Genomic DNA, 26710 nt, shown 5'->3' with positions numbered 1-26710 from the left:
AAAATTCAAAAAAATCCTTTTTTTTGAATTTTGTTAGTATTTGTTTTGATTTTTTTTTCGTCAGGGCGGGTGCAGATGAGCTCGGGAGCAGGAACGCCGCACTCCTAGAGTAGGAGGTTTGTGATCCTGGATATTACACGGGGTTTGCGGTTGATTTTTTGTAAAAATGAAAGGGCTAGACTCCGGTGACACCTCCTGTTTCAGTTCCGCCACATTTTTTGTTTTGTAAGTAGGCAAGCAACGCATACCTTTGTTGACCGGGAGAGAGAGATAGAGAGGGACGTGGCGCCTCTCTCTCTCTGTTGGGTCTTCCGTCCGTCTCCGGCCAGCCAAAGACAAAAAAACAGAGCACCACAAACAGAAGGCTTCCAGAAGAAGACTAGACCAGAAGACGAAGCTTGCCCGCCTCAGGAAGCAAAGCAAATCAAAGCGTCTAGAAATCGACGGCATTGATTGCCCTCGCAGGCCACAGCACGGATCGCTTGACCATACATGGCACGCAGTAATAAAACGCAAGAATTATAACAAGATTTATGTCAAGTTTTCATTGCAAAAAGCTGGATTATCATGCACTCTTCCCCTGTTTATATACGCTGACCCGGTGACCCGGATCATCTTCCTCAATCTCAGTCCAGAATCTCACAAGGTCAGCTCCTCGGGCCATCATCGTCGTCCCTCCTCTTTGTCACCCCCTTCCTCTGCCTAGTAGTAGTAGTGCCAGTACTAGTGGTAGTAGTATATAACAATTCAATCCCGTCCACCAACCACACCAAGAACCGCGAGCGAGCGAGCTTGGGATCCGGCTTGAAGTTGCCATGGAGGCGGCCGCCGAGCTGGCGCAGCGCCTGCGGGCCGCGGCCAATGACCGGCTGGCGGGGCAGGAGCCGCTCCTCCTCGTCGCCGCGCCGCTGCTCGCGCTCCTCGCCGCGCGCGCCGTCCACGCCGCCGCCGCCGACGTCGCCGACCGCGGCCTCCGCACCGTCCTCATCACCCTCGCCATGGCCACCGTCAAGTACTTCTCTCTTCTCGCTTATCTTTCTCGCCTTCATCCTATTCAGCGCTACTCAACTATAGCTACTTCAGTTCATCTATCCAATCTAATCTAATCTGCTCTTGCTCCGCCTGCAGGTTGGTGCCGGGGGTCAGCGGGTACATCGCCGCCGAGAAGAGCAAGGTAACCAATCACCACCACCACCGATTAGCCATCCGCCCATCCCATCCCAACCCAACCAGCAGCAATCGAACAAGCAATCTTGGGTGGATAATAAGCAAGAAAAGATTTCGACATAATTCAGAAAGAATCTTGGATAAGCAAGACAATATCTTCTTGCACTGTTGGAAACAGGCAGACAGCACACGCATCTCATAGTCAGCTGCTGCCGTGCACGCCATACCCATCCATGCTGACATCGGTGACCAACCGCTTTTGCTTATCATCGTGCGCCATTTGTGCTGCAGGTTGTTGAGCAGTTGCAGTCAGGCAGTGCATCCGCCAAGAAGAACCTGCGAACCGAGCTGCCCGCCGTCGGGGATCCCGACGGAGTCATAGGCGAGCTCCAGGCGCTCAAAGACAAGGATGTGAGATGGCAGGGCAAATGCTCCGGCACTGTGTACGTGCACCTCGATGACATGATGAACTTGAATTGCTTCGTGTTCTTAGAATTTTGAATTCTACTCTAGTGTTTTCACATTTTTTGTTTCATGTCAAATAAGCGTGTCTAACTCTGCTCTCGGTTCCTTGCAGTTATATCGCTGGGAGCGAGTCTGAAGGCCATTTTTCACTTATAAACAAGGCCTACTCTATGTAAGGCCTGAGATTTTAATATATCCTGGCTACTCCTGATATGAACTGTATTTATACATATGCTTTGTATCACTTTCCACCTCACATAGAAAATGTAGCCAATAATAGGCGATTCCGCCTTTTTTTTCATAATGATAGGCGATGACTCTAGCTTATGTAAAAAAAATGTCATATTTGTTTTTCAGGGGGCACTTTCTTAAAATTTACATGCTACCTGTATGAAGCAAGATCAGTAAAGAAGCTCCAAATAATATGACTATAGACTATCTGAAAGATTAGTCAGTGAAGTATCTACTTCCATGATCAATAATAGGGATAGCGAATTTGGGATTTTCTTCTTCATAATTAAATGTTTCAAGTTGCGTGTGAATAGGCCTTGCATTATATACCTAACCTTCAGACTCGTAGTACGTTCTCTAATGACGACTTCCAAATGAATGATGCATAAACTTTTCTTCATGTTTTCAGGTTTTCACACACAAATCCACTGCATCAGGATGTATTCAAGAGTGTGGCACAGTTAGAGGCTGAAGTAGTTGCAATGACAGCTGCTTTGCTTGGCAGCAAAGAAAAAGCGTCTGGTGGACAAATTTGTGGCAATATGACGTCAGGCGGAACTGAAAGCATATTGTTGGCCGTCAAAACATCACGCGATTATATGCAGTCAAAGAAGGGAATCACAAAGCCTGAAATGTGAGACAGTGATGCATTTTATTTGGTTTATCAACCCATACCTTTTTGCTTTGGAACGCATAGCAATTTCCTTGTCTCCATGGTAACAAAAGTTTATTATACAGGATTATTGCTGAATCAGCTCATTCTGCCTATGACAAAGCTGCCCAATATTTCAATATTAAAGTGCGGCGTGTACCTGTGAATAAAGAATTTCTTGCAGATGTAAAAGGATTCAAACGGTGCATAAATGGAAACACCATAATGGTAAGCATCCATTCACCTGAGATTCGTGAGACTAGTATGTACCTTACTGTCTTGCTTGCAGCTCAAATGTGTTGTCTGTCTATGTGTATTGATGCCTTTTAACAAACTTCTATTGTCCAGATGGTTGGATCTGCACCAGGATTTCCCCACGGTTTAATTGACCCCATCGAGGTAAATATTAGCATTAGTCGTACTTCTTGCGCTGTTGCATCAGCAAGTTTGGTGGTTGCTTTATAACTCAAAATATTTCAGGAACTTGGGGAGTTGGCTTCACAATATGGCATTTGCTTGCATGTTGATCTATGCCTTGGTGGCTTTGTATTGCCTTTCGCCCATAAGCTTGGGTACTTACTCTTCTCATATAATAATAAATATTGTTCCAGTTATCTAATGTTCTCTAATTGTGCCCTGACTCGTTGTCAGCAGTAGTAATACATGTGCCAACTTTGAAGAAATTCTTTAGAACATTTAATGATACGTACTTACACTATTTTGTATTTTGTCAACTATATTGTGCTACAACTTTCAATGGATGTGCTATCCACTTTCTGAATCTTGCTGTCAGCATTAATGTTATACCTACTTGTCCTTTGCAACATGCAGGTATCCAATTCCTCCTTTTGATTTTTCTGTCAAAGGTGTTACGTCGATCTCAACAGATGTTCATAAGTATGGGCTAGCCCCAAAAGGCACCAGTACTGTCCTATACAGGAATCATGAAATTAGAAAGGTAGAAATAAGCATGGAATATTTATCTTCAGTTTGCTGTGCAATTTTCTAACATTTTCTCCCTCTTTTGTGATTGGCGCCGTCATCTTTGATATTTGCATCAAATTCAGCACCAATTTGTTGCTGGTAAGTCTCCATCTTCTTTGAATTATACAACACAATCAGATCCTGACTTCAACATTTACTAACTGGACACCGTAATTTACCTTGTGAAATCAGTAAAAAACAAAAACATTTTGTAACATTCCAGTCAATTGTTGAAACATAGTGAAGAAGATTTTTCTTGTTGGCACTCCCTTTCTCTAATATATAGACCTGAGCTGTATAGTAGTGGCCTCTGGTAATGGTGGCACACAGCTGTATACTACTCATGCATGTAATTGTTCACGTGTCTGCTAATGTTTGCTTATGTTTACATAGCCCAGTTAACAAATATTACAAAACTAATATAGTGTGTTACTTTTCCTTGTTTGCTCAGTGACTGAATGGACTGGTGGGCTCTATATTTCCCCTACTATGGCTGGAAGCAGGCCAGGTGGACTAGTCGCAGGAGCTTGGGCTGCGATGATGTCTCTTGGATTGAATGGTAACAACTTTATTTAAATATATCAGAGTGGTGGTAATTCTGTATTAGAACAGCATTCCTGATGTATCCTGGACCTGGTGCTTGTTTTCCAGGTTATTTGGAAAGTACTGGGAAAATCATGGAAGTCTCAAAGAAGATACAAAAAGGGTAAAGAAAACTGTTTGATTATCGTGCTTGAAAGCCTACTATAAAGTATAAACAGATCTGTATAGAGACTGACAGCACTAGTGTTTTGCAAAAAAAAAAAATCTAGCATTTTCGCAATAAAAGTTGTGATCTGATGGTCATTTGGAGATTAATATATTCTGACTGACCATACATAAAATATGTATGTTGTATCATTCGCACCTGTTCTGAACTAATAGTCAAATGTCAAATTAATGTTTTTATACCAGATGTCCTCGTAAATGTGGAATGACAATGTCTGAATCCTTATAGTAATTCTCTAATCTTGTAGCTAGACTAACAGTGTAATTGTTTGTGCAGAATTGATGACATCTCAGGTTTATTTGTGATTGGGAAGCCAGACATGACCGTCGTGGCCTTTGGGTCGGACGCAGTCGACATATTTGAGGTGAATGACATAATGTCATCGAAAGGATGGCACCTCAATGCTCTTCAGAGACCCAACAGGTAAATCCAAATTAACCCGATTTCATCCAAGAAACCAGCTGTGTTTTCCACGTACCAGTGCCAATCCTGACAGTGCTATTTGGTTCTTCAGTCTGCACATCTGCGTGACGCTTCAACACACGGCTATCTATGAGGAATTCCTCAAGGACCTCGAGGATTCCGTGAACACAGTGAGTGATCAATATGACCTTTTGCTGGTTCCTAGAGAAAGCACAAGCATTGACTATATTGGTGTTGGTTGCAGGTGAAAGCGAATCCAGGGCCTATCAGTGGGGGGATGGCTCCCATCTATGGCGCCGCTGGGAAGATGCCGGACAGAGGCACGGTCAAGGAGTTGCTTGTGGAGTTCATGGACAGCTCTTGCTAACCATTGATTGGTTATCTCTCTGTAACATGTATACGTACAAGCCGCAGTGACAGTGTTGTGTGATCTTCTATATTTGGTTTGGCTGCAAAACTGAAGGCACACAAGGCCTCCAATATAGACATGTATCTATGTATCAGTTACATTGGTTGCAATAAAGTTACATTTTCAGCCTATTGCTCCTATATACTACTTCCTTGCTCTCTCTGACAATCGCAATTATGACCAAGTTTCGATGTTATATTTACCAGCCCTTTCCAGTTTCCTCAGCCATCCAGCGTCGCCGCCCTTTTCGCGGACAAGTTCTTCCAGCGCAGCTCTAACATCAGCAGGCATTTTGGTAGAAGACCCCGCGACGTATATTGCGGCACCAGCGCATAACATGTTCAACACCCTTGCTCTCTGCTCCCTGATCTTGTGTTGCACATACACCTTCTCAGGTTGATCCCTGGAGAAGGCGGCAAAGAAACCGCCACCCTCTTTCAGGGACAGCACTCTGTTGTCCTGGGCATGGTGTGACCAAAAGTCCCTGTATAGAAAATCATCGTCTTCATTTCTACAGCCGAAGAAGAATAGGATTGGAGCTGTGGGTTCTCTTGCCCTCTGCGCAGCCCTCTCCTCCACAAATGCTCGGAATGGCGCGCATCCTGTTCCTGGTCCAATAAGAACGAGAGGAGTCGACGGATCTGGAGGAGGCAGGGATCCTTGGTGTATCCAGCATGGTACAAGAGTTTCTGCACGTAAGCACGACGAGGGTTTATGGTTTTTCTTTCGCGAGGTGATCAAGTTAAAAGCAAGAGTATACATTTGTTACGGCAGCAGCAGCAGAGTAACTGTAAGAAGCAATGCATACCTTCATTTGGATCGAGTCCTGCCAGCCATGTGGAGCAGAGACCATGCTTTCTCCTGAAAGGAGTAGCAAGCCATGACACAACACTAACAGTCAAGTGTATCTGGTTTGGATGTGCTAATGGGGATGACGATATCGAAAATGCTCTTTTCTTCAATGGTGGTGTCAATTGCACCAACCATTCAAAAGGCATGTGCACCCAGGGAAATTCCTCCAATACCTTACAAAGCATATCTCACTGTTCAGCCATGAAAAATAAATTCCATATTGCCATATAACTTTCACATCCTAAGTACCGCATGGACGTTGTAAAGGAGATCTTCAGTAAAGACAACACTTACTTCTAGAACAGTTCGACCCTCCTTGTGATTGTACTGGTAAAGGCCATCTCTTCCTTCCGGAGAAGCAAACTCCTCAAGCCTTTCCTTCTGAAGCCTTTTCTTCTGAAGCCTCTCCTTTTCATCTTCAGTTGTTGCAAAACAATGAAGCCTTTCCTTTTCATGTTGAGCTGTTGCAAAATAGCTCATGATCTACAAACAAATATCGGGATATCAGCATATCAGTCGCACCGATAAGATGTCAAACTAGAAAAGAGGTGTATGAGATGAAACATCCAGGGTAACTGCTCTTGCCTCATAGAAATATCGCCCAGGGGAAGCTGATGCAACATCCATTGTCAAAGCAACAAAGGTCTTTTAACTTGATGCGATCCATCAAGCCATTCACAGGTGAACTTTTGGAAACTTCATCCCCTCCCTTTGCTCGTATCTGGGCACAAAAATAAATAAATAGTCTGTGCTTTAGTTAGGTCAATAACTGCAACTAGATGGTTGATTGAGAAGATATAAGAAAGCATAGCTTCCTCTAGCCTCCCCCCTTTTTATGGCTAAACTCAAGAACCATAGGTTCGAGAAAGGAAAAAAAAAAGGATGTATTGTTCAAACCATGATGAATAACTCACTACTAAAGCGGCCTGGTCAAGGCGCAGTTGTATTTAATTTTGCAACAAACAATGTGCAGACAGACACCGTGGAAAGGAAACGTGTTGAGATACTAATGGAAGTTGCCTCAGTGGCGGACGAAAACACAAAGGTACAAGAAACTACATCAACAAGATATAACAAAACAAAGCCCTGTACCGATATGTAGCAATCTGGATCCAAGTTACAGCGTTTGATGAAAGCATTAACAGCTGACGGATTCTGACTTGGTAGAATTTCTAAAGCATCACCGACTTGATAATGGACCGCCTAACATGAAAAAAATAGAATCTTTCAATTTATTCATGTGTTAACAAGATGACTGCAAGCTAACATCATCATATTGAAGAAAGAACATACAGAAGATGGGTCTTCCAATTCAAAATGGCGCACATCTCTCTCAGGATCCTTCTTAGTCAAGCGCTGATTTGTTACCTAAAAAGGTTAGCAGCGTCAGCGGCAACATGAACTAAGCATTTAAAGACGAATCTACTAAACTGCGACATAATGGCTACATTTTCAATCTAGTCACAAAACAGGAGCAGTCCCTAGAAAGAACCGTTACAGCCCACTAGCCCAGCTATTATTCGTTAATTCATAATTTAAGGCTAGACTTTCTGTGAGCATGATAAATATCTGGCCATGCTAACTGAACCAACTCAGCAAAGCAGCATCACATGCATGGCACATAACTGCAAGATGAGCTTGGTCATGAATAGTCAGTGGCAAAATTCCCAGAACAAGTCACCAGTCAACACTAAATCTACTCAGGCATATCCGTAAAAAAAATTAGTGTAAGGTCAGCTCAAAATAGCCAAACAAATTACAGGTGACACAAAGTTGACTTATACAAATGAGCCAAACCATTTAAGTGGTGTTACTGTTGGTGATTGCAGATATGCAGGGCTTTTTGGGGACATGATCCTTTAAGTCAACTAATCATGAATTTCTTGAGTACTCTCAGATGGAAATTTCTCAGGAGCAAATTCTACATTCAGTAACCTAACACAAAACGTAGAGTAATATTTTATACGTAATTAGAAAAGATTCCCTAGAGATAAATGTATACTCATATTTAGAACTCCTGTACCATCTGAACCAGATGTAACCAAACGATAAACGAGTGATAAGAATAAAGTGAAAAGATGATTTAAAGTATTAAACATTTGACATCATACATAACGTACCATCTTTAACATGTATTCTGGCTCTCCATCATTATGGAACTTTAGAGCAGGGTGCATTGAGCGCGCCCTCCCAATTAATTTCTTGGAGTCTGGTGAATAGATGACAGATATGATCTTTAGAAGAGATATTACACAACAGCTTACATGTTTACTGCTAAAATTAGCACCATTGAGACCTCAGACCTGAAAGAATGGAGTCTTGTGGAGTATCATCAGAAGAGTAATATATGACTTCGACCTTTGCATCCCCCAAATTATTCAGATTAGGATTAATTATGTCGGGTATTCTTGGTAAAAGTGACGGATTTGTTCGATTCAGTGATTTCCACAAAGACAGCAGCCAAGGACCTAGAGCTTTTTCATATCTGGTATACAGCAAAAAGAAAAGGAATCACTTGGTAACTACGAGGAATTGCTTTCCAACAAGAAGAAAAATAATCCCTGGGATTTCGATAGGCATGACAAATATGGAATTTGACTTCTCAAAAACATGCAAATGAACAGCAACGATAGCAAATACAAGCGACAGATGCTAACAGCGTACCCTGAAGAGTCTTGGTCATTTCCCAAGCATATCCCTATGATCGGTTTTGTTGCACCAAGCTGTGAAAGCCTTTTACGGAGCTTAATTGCGGCAAACGGCAGTGCATGCAACACTAGCATCATTGTATCAACACACAGCGCAGCAGCAAGCTAAGAAATCATAGCCAGTATACTAACATTGTAGTACTGGTAGCCTGAATCCCCGAGCCCAAACATGGCGTAACGGAACCCTTGCAGCCACTGGGCATCAAGGTTTTTCTTCAGAAGGTATCTCCAGAACCCCTATCACCAGCAAAATCTCAATTAGCAGACCAGAATCAAAAGAACCTTGCGAGCAGAGGAACTGCATCTCGACAATGTCACTCTACCACCTTCATGGAGTCCGGGGGGTCGCCCTGCCCGGCGGTGGACACGACGAAGACCACAAACCTTTCTCCCGGCAAGCGGCTCTGCACAACAATCAATCGGAAGGAGTTCGAATGACCGGCCGGCCGCGGGTGGAAGGGAAGTATTTTGTAGGGCACGGAGCTTGCTTGCTTACAGGGTCGAAGATGTCCATGGAGAGGACGTGGACGGCCGGGCAGCCGCCGCGCTCGGCCTCCCGGCCCACGCGTCCGGCGGCTTCCTCGGCGTGGCCGGTCTGCGATGCATAGAGCACGAGGAGTCGGCCGCCGCTCGCCGGCGGCGGCGGCGGGTGCTGCGGCGACGGCGCCATGACACGGTCGGCGTGGGTCGTCGATTGTTTCTCTTTGGGCCTGGGCCCTGGCCCTCTCGAACTGGCCTGGATTGATATTGGGCCCTGGCCCTCTCGCACTTGCCTGGATTGATATTGGGCCCTGGCCCTCTCGCACTGGCCTGGATTGATATTGGGCCCTGGCCCTCTCGCACTGGTCGATTCAACTCGATAACCACCGTATTTGATCCTAAAAAAAGAGATAACCACCATATTTCTCAAAAAAAAAACTCGATAACCACCATCTCGGTTCTCAAAAAAAAAAAAAAAACCACCGTCTCCTGCCCCAGCCGCCCACCGCCACCGTCACCGCGCCCGCTCAAAGACATCGATGGGAAGCCATGCCGCAGGAATGTGATCACGGAAGCGACGGCGACGAAGCAAGCGCCAACTGGGCCGCGCCAGGTAAGTTTCTCTTTCCTTTTTATTTCCGGTTTTGGTTTATCTTTATTTATTTCTTTTGCCACTGATTTCAAATAAAAAAAATTCAAAACCAATGACAAAATTCCCCTGAATATTTTTATGTTGCACAATGGAATTATCCAAACATGCATAAATTATTTAAGAGTTGTTTGAAATTAAATTCTAATTATATGAATATAACTCAAATTCAAATAGTTATTGGTTTAAATTCAAAGTCCCAAAACAGTTCCTTAAAAATATACTAAATTTTGGCTTGGTATATAGCTCTTGCTAAAATTCTCAAACATTTCATAAGGTCATCTTGGGAACAAAGAATGAGGTTTCCAGGGTTCTTCGCCCTTCTTTTATTTAAATTTTTTAGTCTTTAAAAATTCCTCAATTCCAGTTTCACAAATTTACATATGATGCATGAATGCTCACTGATGCAACTATTTACAAGCAATACTCTAGGGCTATGATAGTCATGTAAAATAATACACCCTACTCTTGTAGCTTTCAATAGTATGGAAACTATATAAGAAGAACAGTGATTTATCAGTAGAAAAAAGTTGGCAATGCTCCTAGAATGTATTTGTCCCCATTGCAACGCACGAGCAATTTTTTTTTGCGGGGTAAAGGGAGTTTTATTGCAAGTTCATAGAGTTACAGTCAAGAGGCCACAAGTCGTCAATACAAGGTGGAACCGAGCCAAGCCACACAGAAGTAGCTCGCTCAGACCGGCTATAATTGGTCAACCGATTGGCAACTCTATTTTGAGTACGACTAATTTTCTGAGAAGAAAACTCCCTACTACCAAAAAGATTCTTAATCTCAAGAACTAACTGGCCATACGCCAAACAAACCAAGCCTTCATTTGACAGACTTGACAAAATAAAGATTATGGAAAATACTCCTGGTGAGGAAGGAAACTGAAAGTCTGTTCACTAGAGAGATGTGAGAGACATCAAGCGGTCAGCTTGATAAGCTATCAACAAAAATTTGAAAATTTGCAATTAAAGAGAGATGTGAGGCATGTTACAGAAAACCGGAAGGTCATCTCGTTTGAACTATGGCCTCATATATGGTTTGCCCGGCTCCGGCGAGGGAGGGGCGATAACAGCGGCGCGCCTTTGGCTCGCTTCAGTGCATGTAGTCGTCGCTAGGTGGTCTACGGATCTGGATGTAATTTTTATTACTTTTAGTGTTCGTTGTACTACCATAATTGAAGATGAATAGATTGAAAGTTTTCCTAAAAAAATGGTCTCCAAATGAACAATGATTATCTCCATGTTAGTGAAAGAAATGTCTATTTCATTAGTAGAACGCCGGTGTTTCTTCCAGTGCGATAAGAATTGCTCTGTGCAACGCACGGGCGGTGTTTAGCCGGTAGATTCCTATACGCGAGAAAACAATTCGAATGCTAGTACACGAAAACGCTTACAATTATCCATTGTCTTACGACCCGCTCGCTCGTCCGCTCCCGCGAGCGGCCGGGCGAAAACCCTTCAACCTGTGTAATGACAAGTGCTGTGCTGCGATAACAAAACATATTGATGAGCAGTAATTGACGTGTGCTTCGACCATGCTAATGGATTCTTGAGAGCCAGAGTCACATTGGATGTTAGCAAGCCACTGAGACGCTGGATTCTGATTGAATCAACTAGGAGGAAGAGTACGGATCCCTATGAAATCCAGTATGAGAACATACCGCACTTTTGCTTCTCTTGTGGTTGTTTGGGCCACTCTGACCTGCACTGTCTGACACCAGGAGCCAGAGATGCTAATGGTGATTTACTTTTTGGGAGAGGACTCCGCGCGTCGGACGAGCGCAAAAAGCCCAGCTCTGGTGAGAACATGTCTAGGGGGCATAACTCCAATCCGAGCAACAAGGCCGAGACAAGAAACTCCAGTACTGCTGCGGATAAAGGTACCGAGGTGACCTCGCCTGTAAAGAACAAGCATCAGAACAAAAGAAAGGGGGGGCGCAAATTAACAAGCAGGTTTACAGAAGGGTGGAATTGCCCTTGCTGTCTAATGAGGCCTTCAATGCTACAGATCAGACCCAAGTCGCACATAGCAAGGGAGGAGATGTTTCCGATCAGTCAGCTGATGAGGATAGAGAAAGAATCCCAAAAAAGAAGAAACCCACCCCGGTTAGCTCGGGGCAATCGGCAGAGGCTGCACGGCAGCCCTGCCAGTCGCAATGAGATGCCACAGTTCGAGAGCTTCGCACTGTTGTGAAGCAGGAAGGGCCCGGTCTCCTCTTCTTGATGGAGACGAAAATTCCAGCAAAAAGTGTAGAGAATCTGCAAGCTACCCTAGGCTTCGCAGGATGTTTTGCCGTGGGAAGTGCTGGCTTAAGTGGAGGTATTGGCTTGTTCTGGTCAACCGATCTTATTGTTGATCTTAAGAGCTATAGTTCTGGCCATATCGATGTTATGGTGCAGAAAAGCGATCTGAGCGAAGACCCCTTTCGGTTCACGGGTTTTTATGGCGCCCCCAAAGTGTCCGACCGTCACCACAGTTGGAGGTTTCTCCGCACACTAAACGCAATCCCACACTCGGCATGGCTGTGCGTTGGAGACTTCAACGAGACATTGTATGCCTCGGAACACTTCTCACGCGCTGCTAGGCCTGAATGGCAGATGCGAGCGTTCCGGGATGCCATTGATGAGTGCTTGTTTCAGGACCTGGGATGGACGGGTACTGAGTACACATGGGATAATGGCCAATTGGGCGGCGATAACATCAGAGCTAGGTTGGACAGAGCTTTTGGAAGTCCAGACCTAATGCATCGATTCAGACACTCAAGAGTGAAGCACATTAGCACCACCGAATCTGACCATTGTTTCGTTCTAACAGAACTGAGGACACATGACAATGAGCATTACGCATGAGGGGTCAAACAGTTCCGGTACAAAGAGGTTTGGCAAACCCATGCAGATTATGACCAAATGGTAATGAATAGCTGGCAAAAAGGATCGGGGCAGCATGGCTTGGCGGGAGTTTTACAAGCACTCAATACCATGCAAAACTCGCTCTTAGCATGGGGTGCAAAGGAGTTTGGCAGTCTAATAGCCACTGTAAGGAAGCTCCGGGCCAAGTTGGACAAATTAAGGAGCAGGGCTACTGGTAGGGGTCCAACTGACGAAGAGAAGGCCACCGTCAAGAAACTGAAAGAGGTACTTCGCCAGGAGGAAATTTGGATGCGCCAGCGGTCTCGGGTACCATGGTTGCGTCACGGTGATCGTAACACCAAATTTTTCCACGCACAAGCTGCAATGCGAAAACGTATCAATAAGATAGAGAAGCTTATGCGTGCGGATGGCTCTATGTGTCAGACTTTGGACGAGGACAGAAACAAAGTCCAACAGTTTTTCCAAAACTTATATACATCTCAAGGTTTCAACTCTCTGGATGAGTTGATCAATCTAGTGCCACCCCGCGTGAATGAGCAAATGAATGCACATATCGACATGCCGTACACAGCCCAGGATGTGAAAACTGCTTTATTCCAAATGGCGCCGTCGAAAGCTCCGAGAGTGGATGACTTTACTGCGGGATTCTTTCAGAGACACTGGTCTCTTCTCAAGGATGATATTATCCCGGCGGTGTTGGGTTTCTTGAATGGGGGCGAGCTACCGGAGGGCATGAACGACACGTCAATCACTCTCATCCCAAAGGTACGGCACCCACAACGCATCAACCAGTACAGACCTATTTCCCTTTGCTCTGTCCTGTACAAAATTGCAGCCAAGTGCATTGTTAACAGAACAAGGGGTTTTCTGGATGATATCGTGAGTGAGGAGCAGAGCGCTTTTGTGCCCGGGCGACTCATCACTGATAATGTACTCATTGCATATGAGAGCGTACACACAATGAAGAAGAGGAAAAGGGGGAAGAACTCCGTGTGCCCAGTCAAACTTGACATGATGAAGGCTTATGACCGTGTAGGATGGCACTACCTAGAAGGGATCATGTCAAGGTTGGGTTTCTGTGTCTCATTCATCCGGCTGATCATGAAGTGTGTCACATCAGTCCGGTTTTCTGTTCATGTGAACGGAGAGCTTCTGCCATACTTCACCCCATCCAGGGGTTTGCGGCAAGGCTGCCCTGCTTCACCTTATCTATTCCTGCTCTGCGCAGAAGGCTTCACAACCCTACTTAATAGGTTTGGAGGCGCCTATGTGGACAGAGGGATTCGTGTTAGTGTTCATTCTCCATGGATCAATCACCTGCTTTTCACGGATGATAGCCTCATTTTCATGCAATCAAAGGTGGAGAGTGCCATCAGACTCAACAACATTCTGAAGGTTTATGGCGAGTGCTCGGCACAATGTGTGAATAAGGAAAAGAGCTCCATCCTTTTCAGCCCGAACACACCAGAACCCGTCAGAGAAGCTTTGAAAGGAACTCTAGGTATCTCGATCGAGGCTTTCAATGAGAGGTACCTGGGTTTGCCTACCGCGGCAGGGCGTATCACCTCGGGCACTTTCAATTATATTGGTGAACGAGTCAGGTCCAAGATGGATGGGGGGACCGAACGGTTGGTTTCCTGCACAGCAAGAGAGGTGTTGGTAAAGTCGGTGGCCCAATCTATACCGACATTTACAATGAGTTGCTTCAAGCTGGCCAAGAAGAACTACAAAAGCATATCCTCGCCGATGGCCAAGTACTGGTGGAGCAGCTCCGTCGACAGACGTTCTATGCACTGGATAGACTGGAAATCTCTTTCAGTCCCAAAGTGTAAGGGCGGGATGGGTTTCCGTGATCTGGAAACGTTCAATATCGCACTGTTAGGAAAGCATGGTTGGCGGCTCATCACAGACCCGGACTCTTTATGCTCTAGGGTTCTCAAGGGCCGCTACTTCCCAACTGTCGATTTCATGCATGCTACTGTGCCGAACAACTCCTCAGCGACCTGGCGAGGCATCATAGTAGGGAGGACGACACTGGAAGCTGGATTAATGAAGCGGATTTGCGATGGCACTTCTGTTAATGTTTGGACTGACCGCTGGCTGCCCGGGAAACTATCCATGCGTCCGTCAGTTCAGATTGGAGATGCAACCATCCACACTGTTTCCGACCTAATCGACCACGAAAATTGGAGTTGGAGAACGGAGTTAGTAAGATCAAATTTCACGCCACCAGATGCAGATGCAATATTGAACATACCACTCAGACATGGTGGAGGTGATGATTTTTGGGCGTGGGCTCATGAGAGATCCGGGACATATTCTGTCAAATCCGCGTATCGTGCTCTAATGACTCGTAACGAACAACAAGTTCTAGAGGAAGGGGCGATCACTGAATCTTCAGAGACTGATAAACAGATGTGGACACGGCTATGGAAGCTCAAAGTCCTACCCTATTCTACCAGTGGAAACCACGCTGAAATACCGACATATTGCAACCGAGGCTCGATGCAAAGTATGCAAAGGCGCGGATGAGGACATGTTTCACGCACTCATCAAGTGCTCTCATGCCCGCAGCTTCTGGAAAAAAGCTAGACCGTGGCTGGATGTCAAGTTACCTGAACTCCACCCCCTCACTTGGTGCAAGGACATTCTGTGTGACTCTCGATTTATGGAGGAGGACCGGGCTAAGATAATCACTGTTATGTGGGCTATATGGACATCCCGCAACAACATAACACATGACAGGATTAGTCTGGAGCTGGTTCAATCCTTAAAGCGCATTAGGGAAACCCTAATGTTATTAGAGCTACCGATGGAATATACCAGAACTCTACCTGGCTATGGTTGGAGATCACCGGGTCCAGACTACATCAAGATCAACACGGATGGTAGCGTCTCTCCGACTGAAAACAGAAGCGGGGCGGGTGGTGTTGCACGAACCTCCTCCGACTTCATTGCTGCCTGGAGCAAGCCACATGAGAACATCACAGATCCACTAATCGCAGAAGCGCTGGCCCTGCGAGATGGTGTCATCTTCGGCAAGCTTCGGGGTTTTTCGCGGGTGATCTTCAAGGTCGACTGCTTGGAGCTGGTTCAGCTCTGGAACTCGCGACAGTTCTCGTGCTCTCTTATAGCGCCTATTCTCCTTGAAATTGGAGGGCTAGCCTCATCGTTTGTTTACTTTGACATTCTTCATGTAATGAGACAATCTAACACATCAGCTCACCTGTGTGTGAAACATGCAAGCACTCTAGGTGTGTCTGACTGTTGGATGAACTCCCCTGGTTTCCTCGTGACCAGCCTCATGGCTGATCGCGCTGGTGATGTTAGTGAATGAATAAAGCTCGATGATTCCCACAAAAAAAAGGCCGGGCGAAAACCCCAGCCCGCCGCCGCAGCCCCCCTTCCACCCTCGCCCCCTCCCTCACCGCCGCCAGGGGATGGCGTGGGGCAAAGCCCGCGCGTACGTTGGTGGCGGCGGGGCCCTTCCCCTCCCCACGAGGCGCCAGGACGGCGCGGGACGGCCGGCTTCGCGGCGGGGCGCAGCCCGACGGCGGATCTCCTCGGGTCGGAGGCGATCTATGGTTGGCTGCTGGGGGAGGCTTCGTCGGGCGATGGGCGGCTGTTCCGCGGCTTGCGGCGTCGAGCGGCGCGTCATGCGAGCGGATCTGGTGCGGCGCCCGGGAGATGGCGAGGTGGAGGAGGAGGGCGCCGAGAGGGGTCGCGGTAAAGGAGGAGGAGGGCCGGTGCGGATCTGGATGGCGTAGGCCTGGGCAGCGGTCCGGTGGTGGCAGTGGCGCGGATCTGACGCGCTGCCGCCACGAGGGCCTGAGTTCCGCCCCGTGCTGCTCCTGGCCTGGCGCGGAGGTGGGCGCCGCGGAGGGCGGCGTCGGCACTACACCCGGCGGCGAGTGGAGGGCGTCGAGGGCACTGATGGGCCGCGCTGGATCTAGGAGGGCTGCGCTTGCTGGAGCAGGGAGGCTCCAGCCGTGGTAGATGCGGGATGCGGGGCCTGATCTGGCCTCTGCATGCTTGCCGTGGGGAGGTGGACCATGCCTTCACGGCTTCAACAACAAGGTGCTGCGGCGGCGGCGGTGTGAGAACGACATGGACGAGCTCCGTAGGGCTTGAGCGGGGGTGTGCGACGATATGGACGAAAGTCCTGCACAACAAGAGTCGGTGCCGATGGCGCCTGAGGGTGTCATTTTCCTCCTTGGAGGCGCCACCGAGGTGTGTCGGCATCTTCCTCGGGCTTGGTTGGTAGTGTCTCCGGGCGAAAGCCTAGGCCCGGTTGGATCGGCGTGATGACGGCGTCTCCGACGTCGTTCCTCTGTTGGGAGCATCACATTTTTGAGACACTGCTTGGAGGTTCTACGTGGTACTCCTCTGGTGCTCGCCGCTGTTTTTGGTGAAGCTCCAGGCGCAATGTGCGCCATCGCTGATAAGTCCAAGACGAAGCTTTTTCTGGGACCGACCGAGTTCCGCCATCTGCCTGGACTCTGCTTCAAGGGTGGATGGTGCGTTGACAAAGAAAGTCTTAGTTGGAGCTGCTGCTTGATACATCTCCAACGTATCTATAATTTTTGATTGCTCCATGCTATATTATATTCTGTTTTGGACATTAATGGGCTTTATTATACACTTTTATATTATTTTTGGAACTAACCTATTAACTGGAGGCCCAGCCCAGAATTGCTGTTTTTTTGCCTATTTCAGAGTTTCGCAGAAAAAGAATATCAAACGGAGTCCAAACGGAATGAAACCTTCATTTCGATTTAGGTCTTTCTGCACCATATTTAGATCTTCCCTTTCTACGATCCGGAATTCCCAGCAAATGGAAACGTGATTTTCGGAACGAACGTGATCCAGAGGACTTGGACCCTACGTCAAGACATCACCCAGGTGGGCACGAGGTAGGGGGGCGCGCCTACCCCCCAGGCGCGCCCTCCACCCTCGTGGGCCCCACGTTGCTCCACCGACGTACTCCTTCCTCCTATATATACCTACGTACCCCCAAACTACCAGATACAGAGCCAAAAACCTAATTCCACCGCCGCAACCTTCTGTACCCGTGAGATCCCATCTTGGGGCCTTTTCCGAAGCTCCGCCGGAGGGGGCATCGATCACGGAGGGCTTCTACATCAACACCATAGCCTCTCCGATGATGTGTGAATAGTTTACCTCAGACCTTCGGGTCCATAGTTATTAGCTAGATGGCTTCTTCTCTCTTTTTGGATCTCAATACAATGTTCTCCCCCTCTCTCGTGGAGCAACGTGGACCTTCGGGTCCATAGTTATTAGCTAGATCTATTCGATGTAATCTTCTTTTGCGGTGTGTTTGTTGAGACCGATGAATTGTGGGTTTATGATCAAGTTTATCTACGAACAATATTTGAATCTTTTCTGAATTCTTTTATGTATGATTGGTTATCTTTGCAAGTCTCTTCGAATTATCAGTTTGGTTTGGCCTACTAGATTGATCTTTCTTGCAATGGGAGAAGTGCTTAGATTTGGGTTCAATCTTGCGGTGTCCTTTCCCAGTGACAGTAGGGACAGCAAGGCACGTATTGTATTGTTGCCATCGAGGATAACAAGATGGGGTTTATATCATATTGCATGAGTTTATCCCTCTACATCATGTCATCTTGCTTAAAGCGTTACTCTGTTCTTATGAACTTAATACTCTAGATGCATGCTGGATAGCGGTCGATGTGTGGAGTAATAGTAGTAGATGCAGGCAGGAGTCGGTCTACTTGTCTCGGACGTGATGCCTATATACATGATCATACCTAGATATTCTCATACCTATGCTCAATTCTGTCAATTGCTCAACAGTAATTTGTTCACCCGCCGTAAATACTTATGCTCTTGAGAGAAGCCACTAGTGAAACCTATGGCCCCCGGGTCTATTTTTCATCATATTAATCTCCCGTCAACAAGTTATTTCTGTCGCTGTTTTTATTTTGTTTTATTTACTTTGCATCTTTATCATAAAAATACCAAAAATATTATCTTATCATATCTATCAGATCTCACTCTCGTAAGTGACCGTGTAGGGATTGACAACCCCTTATCGCGTTGGTTGCGAGGATTTATTTGTTTGTGTAGGTGTGAGGGACTCGTGCATGACCTCCAACTGGATTGATACCTTGGTTCTAAAAAACTGAGGGAAATACTTACGCTGCTTTACTGCATCACCTTTTCCTCTTCAAGGGAAAACCAACGCAGTGTTCGAGAGGTAGCACTGCTGTCTTCGGAGGATACCGGCGTTGGTCAAGTGACGCGACGGTGACGCTTAGCCTAGGACAGGCCCTTTTTGCTTTGTAGTCGTGTTGACTGTGGTGGGTAGCTCGGCAGCTAATAGGGCTGTCGTTTTCTTTTTCTTTGATCTTCGGATCTTCATCATGTTGTTCTTCCGCTGCTTCCTGCTAAATCGTCCGCTGCTTCCTGCTAAATCGAATCAAGCCAGCATTTTGCTGGATCTTTCGAAAAAAATGCTAGTACACAACAGCTCCAACAATCTGTATTCCCACGTCGCAGCTTCCTATACGCGAGAAAACATGGCACACAGATGGCCACACCCATTCCCTGCGCAGCGCATCCTGACCCAAATCATCGTGATCGTGATGGCGTGATGACCAGTCCACGGGGGCTCTCAGTCTCAAATCAAATCAAAAACAGAAAAAGGAAGCAAGAGAGCCGCTGCGGCTGTGGGCAGGGCGTCTCGCGGCGAGACGGAGCGCGTCCCCGCCGCACGCCGCCTGTTCGACGAAATGCCTCCGCGGCAAGACGGCGCGGCGGCGCCGACCACCTCGCCACCGCCGAGCCCCGGCGGCACGACCTCCGCTACCAAGGGCGCGGGCGCGGGCGCAGCTCCCCCACCCTCGTCTCCGCACCCCGCCTCCAAGGGCCCGTCCGCTCCGGGTGGCACAGGCACCGGCGATGAGGCCGCTGCTACTCCGCCCTCGTCTCCGCGCTCCGGCGGAAGCCCCCCCGTCGCCTCGCCATCCCCAGCACCGGTCTCCTGCCCCGCCTCTCCACGGGTTCACTGCGGCGGCCGCGGAAGCCCCCCCACGGCCTCGCCACCCCCAGCATCAGCTTCCTGCAACACCTCCCCCAGGGTTCGCGTCTCTCTTCTAGAGCTGGTGGCGACCGGCCACGGCAAGCCTGCGGCGGGCGCGCACGAGGAGGGAGGGGAGGTGGAGAAGGCGATGGAAGACCCCGTCGAGACGCCCGCGCTCTCTGACTCGGAGAAGCAGCTCTCATCCGCTCCGGGTGGTACCGCCGCCGCCGCCGCTGCTCCGCCCTCAACTCTTGATGAGCGGGAGACACTCTTGAGGCGGACGCATTACGCTGCTGTCCCGCAAGATCATGCAACACCGAGCAAATGGGTGGGTGATGTAGATGCAGACCGGACAACCAGAATGCCTGCGGTGCAGAGGATGGAAGATGGGTTGAGGTCCGAGACGTCCAGACTTAAAGCTAAAGAGAAGAAGGGGGAGGAGGAGAAGAGGAAGGGGAAGGAGGATGGGAATGAGGACAATCATGTCTGTCTTGGGTCTGGATTCTTTCGTTGGAATGCAGAGCCAGCCAGGGATGATGCATCGTCAGCGCTGAAGCAACAACTGCTTATGCCCCAACAGTCAAAATTAATGCCCACTCCATCGGACACACCCAATCCTATAATACCTGAGATTACAGCAATGACTACGAGGACTTCCACGCTCAAGGGCAAGGTGTGTAATATTCTGCCAATGTTTCAGTTTCAATCGTAGTATTAATATATGGAGTCTTGGTTGGACGTGGTATATCGCATGCTCTTTAGATTATGTTTTGTGAATTCTGTTAGCATTGGTAGATCAAGGATGCACATAATGCTGGTTTAAATTGTGCAATTGTTTGTGAGCTGTGGTTTGCAGTTTGACATTTTCTAGTGGTATGGCAACACAGCATTCTGTAGGAAGTGTCAGGGTACATACTACATAGAGAACTGTTATTGACCGATCAATTGTGTCTGACCTTTGCTCTTTATACTTATTACCTTGCACCCACTCAGGTGAAATTCATGTTAAACTATTGGAGTGATACATTTCTTGAACTTGTGAATTATATCACCTTGTGCACGGTAAAAACATGCACCAGTTTCCACCTGTACAATCAAACATCACTTTTAGGTCTCTCACACTGGCGTTTTCTCTCTCGTAATTGCCCTAAACCTGGTTGAGGGCAGAAATACTGATTTCTTTTATATTCTGTTTTGCATATTTAATCGTGGTGAGTTTTGTGTCATTGTTGAAGCCGTCATATATGGAACATTATTATTTTTATACAGTAGTTGCTCAATTAGCCGTGTCTTCCATTTTGAATACTGAAGTGTCTAAATATTGTTTTGTGTAAAGAAAGTTTAAATTCGCCACATTATAGCGTGGTAAGGATTTGCTTCTGATTTTGTTCTGTTTTAGAAGGAAAAGAGGGGTGGGTAAACTATATCAACATTTACATTGCTTGGATTAGTGATCTTATGAAGGGAGGATGAAATGCAACCATGCTTTGCATATATGAGCCATTACAATTGTTGATTGCTACCATCAAGAAGGAAAATTCTCAATCCTCTTCTTCCCTTAGGTGAAAACTGGCTGAATTCCTCTGTGTTTGCTAACTGGAGTAAAAGGACAAATGCAATCAGGTGGCACACCAATCTTCACACATGCAGTGGTTAGCTGATATATAAAAAATAAACAGGGAACTGGCAAGTAGCAAAACAGAGGAACAATCATAAACTCTTAGTAGCAATATTTTTTCTGTCGAGTAGTTCGCATTCATCGGCATAGTTGACCAAATATATAGCTAACATACAGTGCATTTATCCAGGTATATCATTTTGAGTCTTGTTTGATGCCTCTAAGGTCTGAAAGTCCAAAGACTTATGGCATATGTTCTTTTCCCAGCCTTGGTCAGATCACTTCTGAAAGCAAAGATCCTGAGATGGTAATTATTTCTCTTAACCTTTGCTTTCATTTTTCTATGTTTCGGAATTTAGAGCTCCTTTTGTTTCCCATAAAGGGCGTATGTTATTAACTCATAATGTAGTATCAAGGGGATACAAAACACAGTGAGTACACACCCGACCTCTAGATAAGTAGGACGCAGAAAACCAATAACCTGACGACACTTTCTTTGGTTCTGAAAATGTATTCTCATCTGCAACAAATCAAAAATAACTAGACTGACAGTTCTGTTTAGTTTTATCATAATATATTCTTCTATACAAGGGTTATTTTTTATTTGGTTTTAGTTTCTTCCATAGAAATTTCATTTTCCATACGTCAATTTATTTACATTTACCGTGTGGATTAGTTCATGCTATCTGCTTTTGTGTTCCTAGATTATTTTGCTGCCAGACTACATTATAGAATACATGAGTTTTTTCTCATACCTTCGATAAATTTACCCTATCTGGCAGGTGAAAATTGGCCTCCGCGTCCTTACAAGATCGAGCGAGAACTTGGATGAGAGGAGGTTATATTCAACCATTCATGAAATACTGAAAGCTGTAGTTGCTAAATACAATGCCAGTCAGCTTCTAACACAGCAAGAGGTATGATTCGCCCTATGCATTGTGTAGGCATGCTTGTATATATTTGGCAGAATATATTACTTGTGGGTGCTCATTGTTTGCTCCTTTCCCCTTTAATTTCAGCGCGTGAGGTGGGAGATTAGAAAGATACTGACAGATCAGGCACAGAACTTTGGAATTGCCATTGATGGTGTCTCCATTGTAAGCCTGAGCTTTGAAAAGGTGTTTACTCAGGACATTCAAGAGAAAGAGGTGACTACACAAGAAGATGAGCAAGGTAACAGGACTACACAAGAAGCTGGGCAAGATAACAGGAGTGCAATGATCAGGTCACAGGTAAGAGATCTTGAATATGTCTTGTATAAGCTTGACACCATGTTATCTGCAAAAGGATGAAGCAAAAATAATAGGAAGAAACTAATTATGGATGTTCCCTACATTACAATGGCTTACTATTGCTTGTGCTAGTAAAACAGGTAGCCCCTCCGATCCATATTAACTGTGGCTGAATCAGCGACAATTAATATGGATCGGAGGGAGTGCTAGTTTTATCCGATTCCATTTACCTGTTCTTGAATTCAGGTACTAGATAATTTGCTTCGAATTGAGGGTTCTTTCCTTAATAACTGACACTGAAGTACTGAATCACTTGCACTGATTTGCAGAAATCCACTCTTTGACTCTTTTCGAAACTTAAATGCAAGTGACAGAACCACTACTTTCAACTAACAGTTTGACTTCTTCGGGGTTTTGAAAATGATTGAATCTAGTCTTCCCTAAGGCTAGGGACTTATCTTGACAAACTGGATTGTATTCATGGAGTAGACATACTGATATTCTATACACCTTCTCAGGAGGACGATCAGATCTGGAACAAGAGGCAGATTGGCTACATATTTGATCTAGGTACTGCGCTGGGCATCATATTTTTGATTCGACCCTGGTTGCCTAGTGGCTATGATCGTTGGATATTGGCTGCGTTTGCTGCCGTTTGGGGGGCGGGCAGCGTGGGCTTGCCCATCGGAATGTTTGGCACCTCCAGGGTTGAAAAAAATTGCAGTCGACATGTAGGGCGATTCATCTCTCTTTCCTTCTCACTGCTGGTCCTCTATGCCATCTACATCCTCACACTAAATGTCTCCGGCACTCCATCAACTCCATCTGTGTCGTCATTTGGAATCACCAACGGTGATGGTGATGGTGATGGTGATGCTGACTGGTGGACAACTGCTGGCTTCATTGTGATTGCGGCTCTAGTGGCATTTGGACACCTATGTTCCTGGATAAGAGTATGATATAATCCCAACCTTCATCTCTAATCCCTTGTCTATTTCAGTTTTTTGTTTATCTCTTGGGTTGAGGTAACAATCTCAATTTTGATGCAGGGGTGTTGTACAGGTGGTGACAGGGACATGTTGCCTTAGAATGTTGACAACAGTCTGGTGTAACCCTGGCCATGTCAGCTCTCTTTTTCCGAGCCCTGAGACGGGAAAGCAAGAAGTGTTTGTCGATGCTCGCTGGTTATGATATATCGCTGTGATGATCAATGTAGATTTTTGCCTTTGCTGCTGTTTGGCTGGTACAGGAATACGGATATGCCCAGTTGCTGACACAAGCACTCCAGGTCTTTTTGGGCCTTTGTACATGCGGTGCTTATGTTGTTGAAGTGTTGATACTCATAGAATGGAATAGAATAGAATGTTTTTTTGGAAAGAGTAGAAGGGTTTCTGTGCAGTGTTGGAATGCGTGATGAGAGGTCGTTGGTGTGTTGTTTTGGATCTCGGCCACTCACTGTGATGTTGGGAGTATGATTTTCACCATAATGTTGCGTGAAATTGGTTTTGCATTTTAATCCCCTGTATATTCCCTGCTTTCATATTGTTGGGAGCTGGACTTAGGGTATGTTCAATTTGTGCCAAAGGTTGTTTAGCTAGCTTGGATTTTCTTTTGTTAAGGTTTTGTTTGCCAATGGATTGGCCAACATTGGTAGTATAGCAAAATAAAGTAAACTACTCTGTATTGTAGTGTAGGAGTATTTGATATGGCAAGATTAGACTAATACCTTTTTCTTTGAATAGTTTGGATTGCTTACCACATGTGTCACGTGGCAAAATTAGACTAATACCTAACATACCCTCGGTCTTTATTCCTAATAACAAAGGCCAATGTCCGCCTAAAAAAAAGGGAGGGCCAACCTTCTGTTGTTCATAACCAAAAATTTCGGTACGGTACACTTTGGTTTATAATCCAAACACAACCATAACCGCTCAGAGTCTCAGGCCTTCCCGTCAACTAGCCATCTTCCGGTGAAGTGCTTGTTTGCTTGATGTGTACGTACGTACTACTACTAAGAATAGAACGCTGCAGGAACTCCACTTGTAGCACGTACGCGGTACCTGACCTGACCGGATCGGAGTCCTTTTCGTAAGTACTCCTATAAAGTAGTACTATATTCGTTTGTAATTCCCAACCCCTGATTATTCGTTCAAGTTAATCTCCTCGGCGAAGCGATCGATCGAGATATAAAGTTTTTCGACGGATCGACCTCGATCCTCCCTCCCTCCCTCCCTCCTGCCCATGCCGGCGTACGATGTGCGCTGCAGCTTGCTGGAGGAAGGACGGCTGCCGGCCGTGGCGCCACGCCTCGTGCCAAAACCCAAGAGAACCAACCCTCCGTGGGTCCGCGCAATCAGGGTATGTGCGTGTAAGCTATAAATAATCAAGGGTATGTGCGTGTAAGCTATATATATATGTTTTTCTTTGCTTTTTTGAGGGAGCCTCACAAGTTCCTTTTTCCTCCTCTGTGCAGGCGTTCGGCAACACGGCGTGTGTACTATTTATTGTCTTCATCTTGGCGTTCATGGTTCCACGGAGCAGGGACAAGAACCACCTCCGTCTGTTCTTCAACTGCGCCATCCCCGTGCTCCTCTCGCTTGGTTTTCCTGTCATGGCGTATATCCTCACGATGGACGTTGATGATCAACCTCAACCTCAGGGCGCATGCAATGCGTGATGCGTGGCTTACTTGTATTCCGAACCTTCAGGGGCGGAGCCAGGACGAAAAACTAGTGGGAGCAAAGAGGTTCACAATTTTTTTTAGAAACATGTATACGAACTAATGGGCAGATCATCTAAAGGACCAACCACACAAGCATACATATAGTGTCGAAGAAGCAAAATCATATAATCTATTATAAGATAATGTCATCACACACATAACTATGACATGTTCAGTGCCAAAATAAAAGTAAATTAACCTCTTAAGACAGAATAACTTGAGAAATATGGGTATGCCATCCCTTTTTGTTGCTATGTCCCTGATTTCTAGCCTTCAGGCTGCATGAAAAAAAAATCATTTTCAAACATAGGGAGATCATACCATTCAGGATTGAAATACCGCTTACTCTTACCAATCCACCTGGGTTTAAACTTGGCTGGACAAGGTTGATAAGCCCCACATGTCAGGTACTTTCTCCTAATCTCCTCATGCTGTTTGATATTATAATCTGTAAGTCTCTTCCCTTTAGATGGATCCCGAGTAAGCTTGTCCAGATCAACTATTTCAGGCATACTACCAGTTGTGGATTTTGCAAAATATCTCTCCATTAGCTTTCCTGGCAATGTCAAATAGTTAAATGATACATAAATTGATGTACATCAAGTCAGTATAATACTATAGTCTATATATTTTATTCTACTCCCAGCAGAACTCAACCTAGGGTTTCTGGAGTGGTTAAACTTATTCATACGAAGTGGTTATATGAAGCTAGATTGAGTCAACCTAATTACTAACTTGTACCTTTTAAACATGGAAGCAGAATAGACTAATACTTTGAAAATTAAAAGGGAAAGATCAGAACTGAACCTAGGGCTGATGAGTGGCGCACGTCTTTTTCAGTTTTTCTCCTTAGGGACGGCAACCCGGGCCGGCCGGCCGGTCGGCGACTCGGCGTGTACGTGCAGAACTGCAGATCAAGGCTGATAGTTGGGTGTCGGCGGCGCCAGCGGCAGCTTCGTTTCGCTTCGGCGGTCGTGCGAGAAGCCAACCGACGGACGAATGATACAGTTTTCTTTTGGCGGCTGCTACAAATCAACCGACTGATTTTCTCGCGAAATCAGTCGGGTCCGTAGCCATCGGATTCATTTGTGTAGCCGTAGATGGGTCAACGCATCAACCTGCCCCCACCTTTTCCTCTCGAGTCAGCAAACGCACGCAACAGCCTGCCGTCTCCCCCATGCCCATTTCTTCGCAGTGGACTTCTCTGTCGCCGCCAACTAGCACAGCCGCTCCAACCCATGGCCGGCGCTGACGTAGTTTCATTGCAGCACCGGTGGCCGGCGACGAGGGCTTCATTGCAGCACCGGCGGCCGGCGATGGTGGCTTCACTGCAGCACCGGTGCCGGCGCCGAGGGCTTCATTGCAGCACCGGTGGCCGCCGACGAGGGCTTCATTGCAGCACCGGTG

The 26710-nt window shown here is 46.3% G+C and overlaps 3 protein-coding genes and 1 pseudogene across 4 annotated transcripts; 3 read left to right on the top strand and 1 right to left on the bottom strand.

Annotated features, from left to right (window-relative positions):
* Positions 1-477: 477 nt before the first annotated feature.
* LOC123077232 (sphingosine-1-phosphate lyase) lies at positions 478-5231 on the top strand. Its single transcript, XM_044499465.1, has 15 exons — positions 478-1012; positions 1129-1174; positions 1459-1610; positions 1745-1804; positions 2273-2497; positions 2602-2743; positions 2864-2914; positions 2996-3087; positions 3347-3473; positions 3583-3598; positions 3951-4058; positions 4151-4205; positions 4545-4691; positions 4783-4861; positions 4936-5231. The coding sequence occupies exons 1-15, from the start codon at positions 816-818 to the stop codon at positions 5056-5058; spliced, it is 1620 nt and encodes a 539-aa protein (XP_044355400.1). The 5' UTR covers positions 478-815; the 3' UTR covers positions 5059-5231.
* On the bottom strand, positions 5112-9385 carry LOC123077231 (NADPH-dependent diflavin oxidoreductase 1-like; annotated as a pseudogene).
* A 9954-nt stretch (positions 9386-19339) lies between these two features.
* Positions 19340-24097, top strand: LOC123077230 (nascent polypeptide-associated complex subunit alpha, muscle-specific form). Its single transcript, XM_044499463.1, has 6 exons — positions 19340-20404; positions 21540-21656; positions 22132-22266; positions 22369-22581; positions 23100-23534; positions 23631-24097. The coding sequence occupies exons 1-6, from the start codon at positions 19442-19444 to the stop codon at positions 23667-23669; spliced, it is 1902 nt and encodes a 633-aa protein (XP_044355398.1). The 5' UTR covers positions 19340-19441; the 3' UTR covers positions 23670-24097.
* Positions 24098-24734: 637 nt separating this feature from the next.
* LOC123074024 (uncharacterized) lies at positions 24735-26594 on the top strand. Of its 2 annotated transcripts, none has more exons than XM_044496981.1 (2): positions 24735-24939; positions 25055-26594. In XM_044496981.1, exons 1-2 carry the CDS (start codon positions 24823-24825, stop codon positions 25256-25258), a joined length of 321 nt encoding a protein of 106 aa, XP_044352916.1. In that variant the 5' UTR covers positions 24735-24822; the 3' UTR covers positions 25259-26594. The 2 variants fall into 2 exon arrangements, 1 of the variants encoding a protein (XP_044352916.1); XR_006435827.1 differs by having other exon boundaries at positions 24819-24970; positions 25055-25192.
* Positions 26595-26710: the final 116 nt, after the last annotated feature.

Source organism: Triticum aestivum, chromosome 3D, assembly GCF_018294505.1.
Source record: "Triticum aestivum cultivar Chinese Spring chromosome 3D, IWGSC CS RefSeq v2.1, whole genome shotgun sequence".
NCBI lineage: Eukaryota > Viridiplantae > Streptophyta > Magnoliopsida > Poales > Poaceae > Triticum > Triticum aestivum.
Note: the sequence above shows the minus strand (reverse complement) of the source record. Positions and strands in the feature narration are given on the sequence as shown.

What these genes read in the sequence shown, in the direction of transcription:
- LOC123077232 (XM_044499465.1), top strand. Translation starts at nt 816, where the DNA reads ATGGAGGCGGCCGCCGAGCTGGCGCAGCGCCTGCGGGCCGCGGCCAAT. An exon ending in ATAAACAAGGCCTACTCTAT is followed by an intron (nt 1,805 to 2,272) that starts GTAAGGCCTGAG and finishes TCATGTTTTCAG; the next exon opens with GTTTTCACACACAAATCCAC. An exon ending in GCTCTTCAGAGACCCAACAG is followed by an intron (nt 4,692 to 4,782) that starts GTAAATCCAAAT and finishes TTGGTTCTTCAG; the next exon opens with TCTGCACATCTGCGTGACGC.
- LOC123077230 (XM_044499463.1), top strand. Translation starts at nt 19,442, where the DNA reads ATGCCTCCGCGGCAAGACGGCGCGGCGGCGCCGACCACCTCGCCACCG. An exon ending in GTGCAATGATCAGGTCACAG is followed by an intron (nt 22,582 to 23,099) that starts GTAAGAGATCTT and finishes ACACCTTCTCAG; the next exon opens with GAGGACGATCAGATCTGGAA. An exon ending in ACCTATGTTCCTGGATAAGA is followed by an intron (nt 23,535 to 23,630) that starts GTATGATATAAT and finishes ATTTTGATGCAG; the next exon opens with GGGTGTTGTACAGGTGGTGA.
- LOC123074024 (XM_044496981.1), top strand. Translation starts at nt 24,823, where the DNA reads ATGCCGGCGTACGATGTGCGCTGCAGCTTGCTGGAGGAAGGACGGCTG. An exon ending in CGTGGGTCCGCGCAATCAGG is followed by an intron (nt 24,940 to 25,054) that starts GTATGTGCGTGT and finishes TCCTCTGTGCAG; the next exon opens with GCGTTCGGCAACACGGCGTG.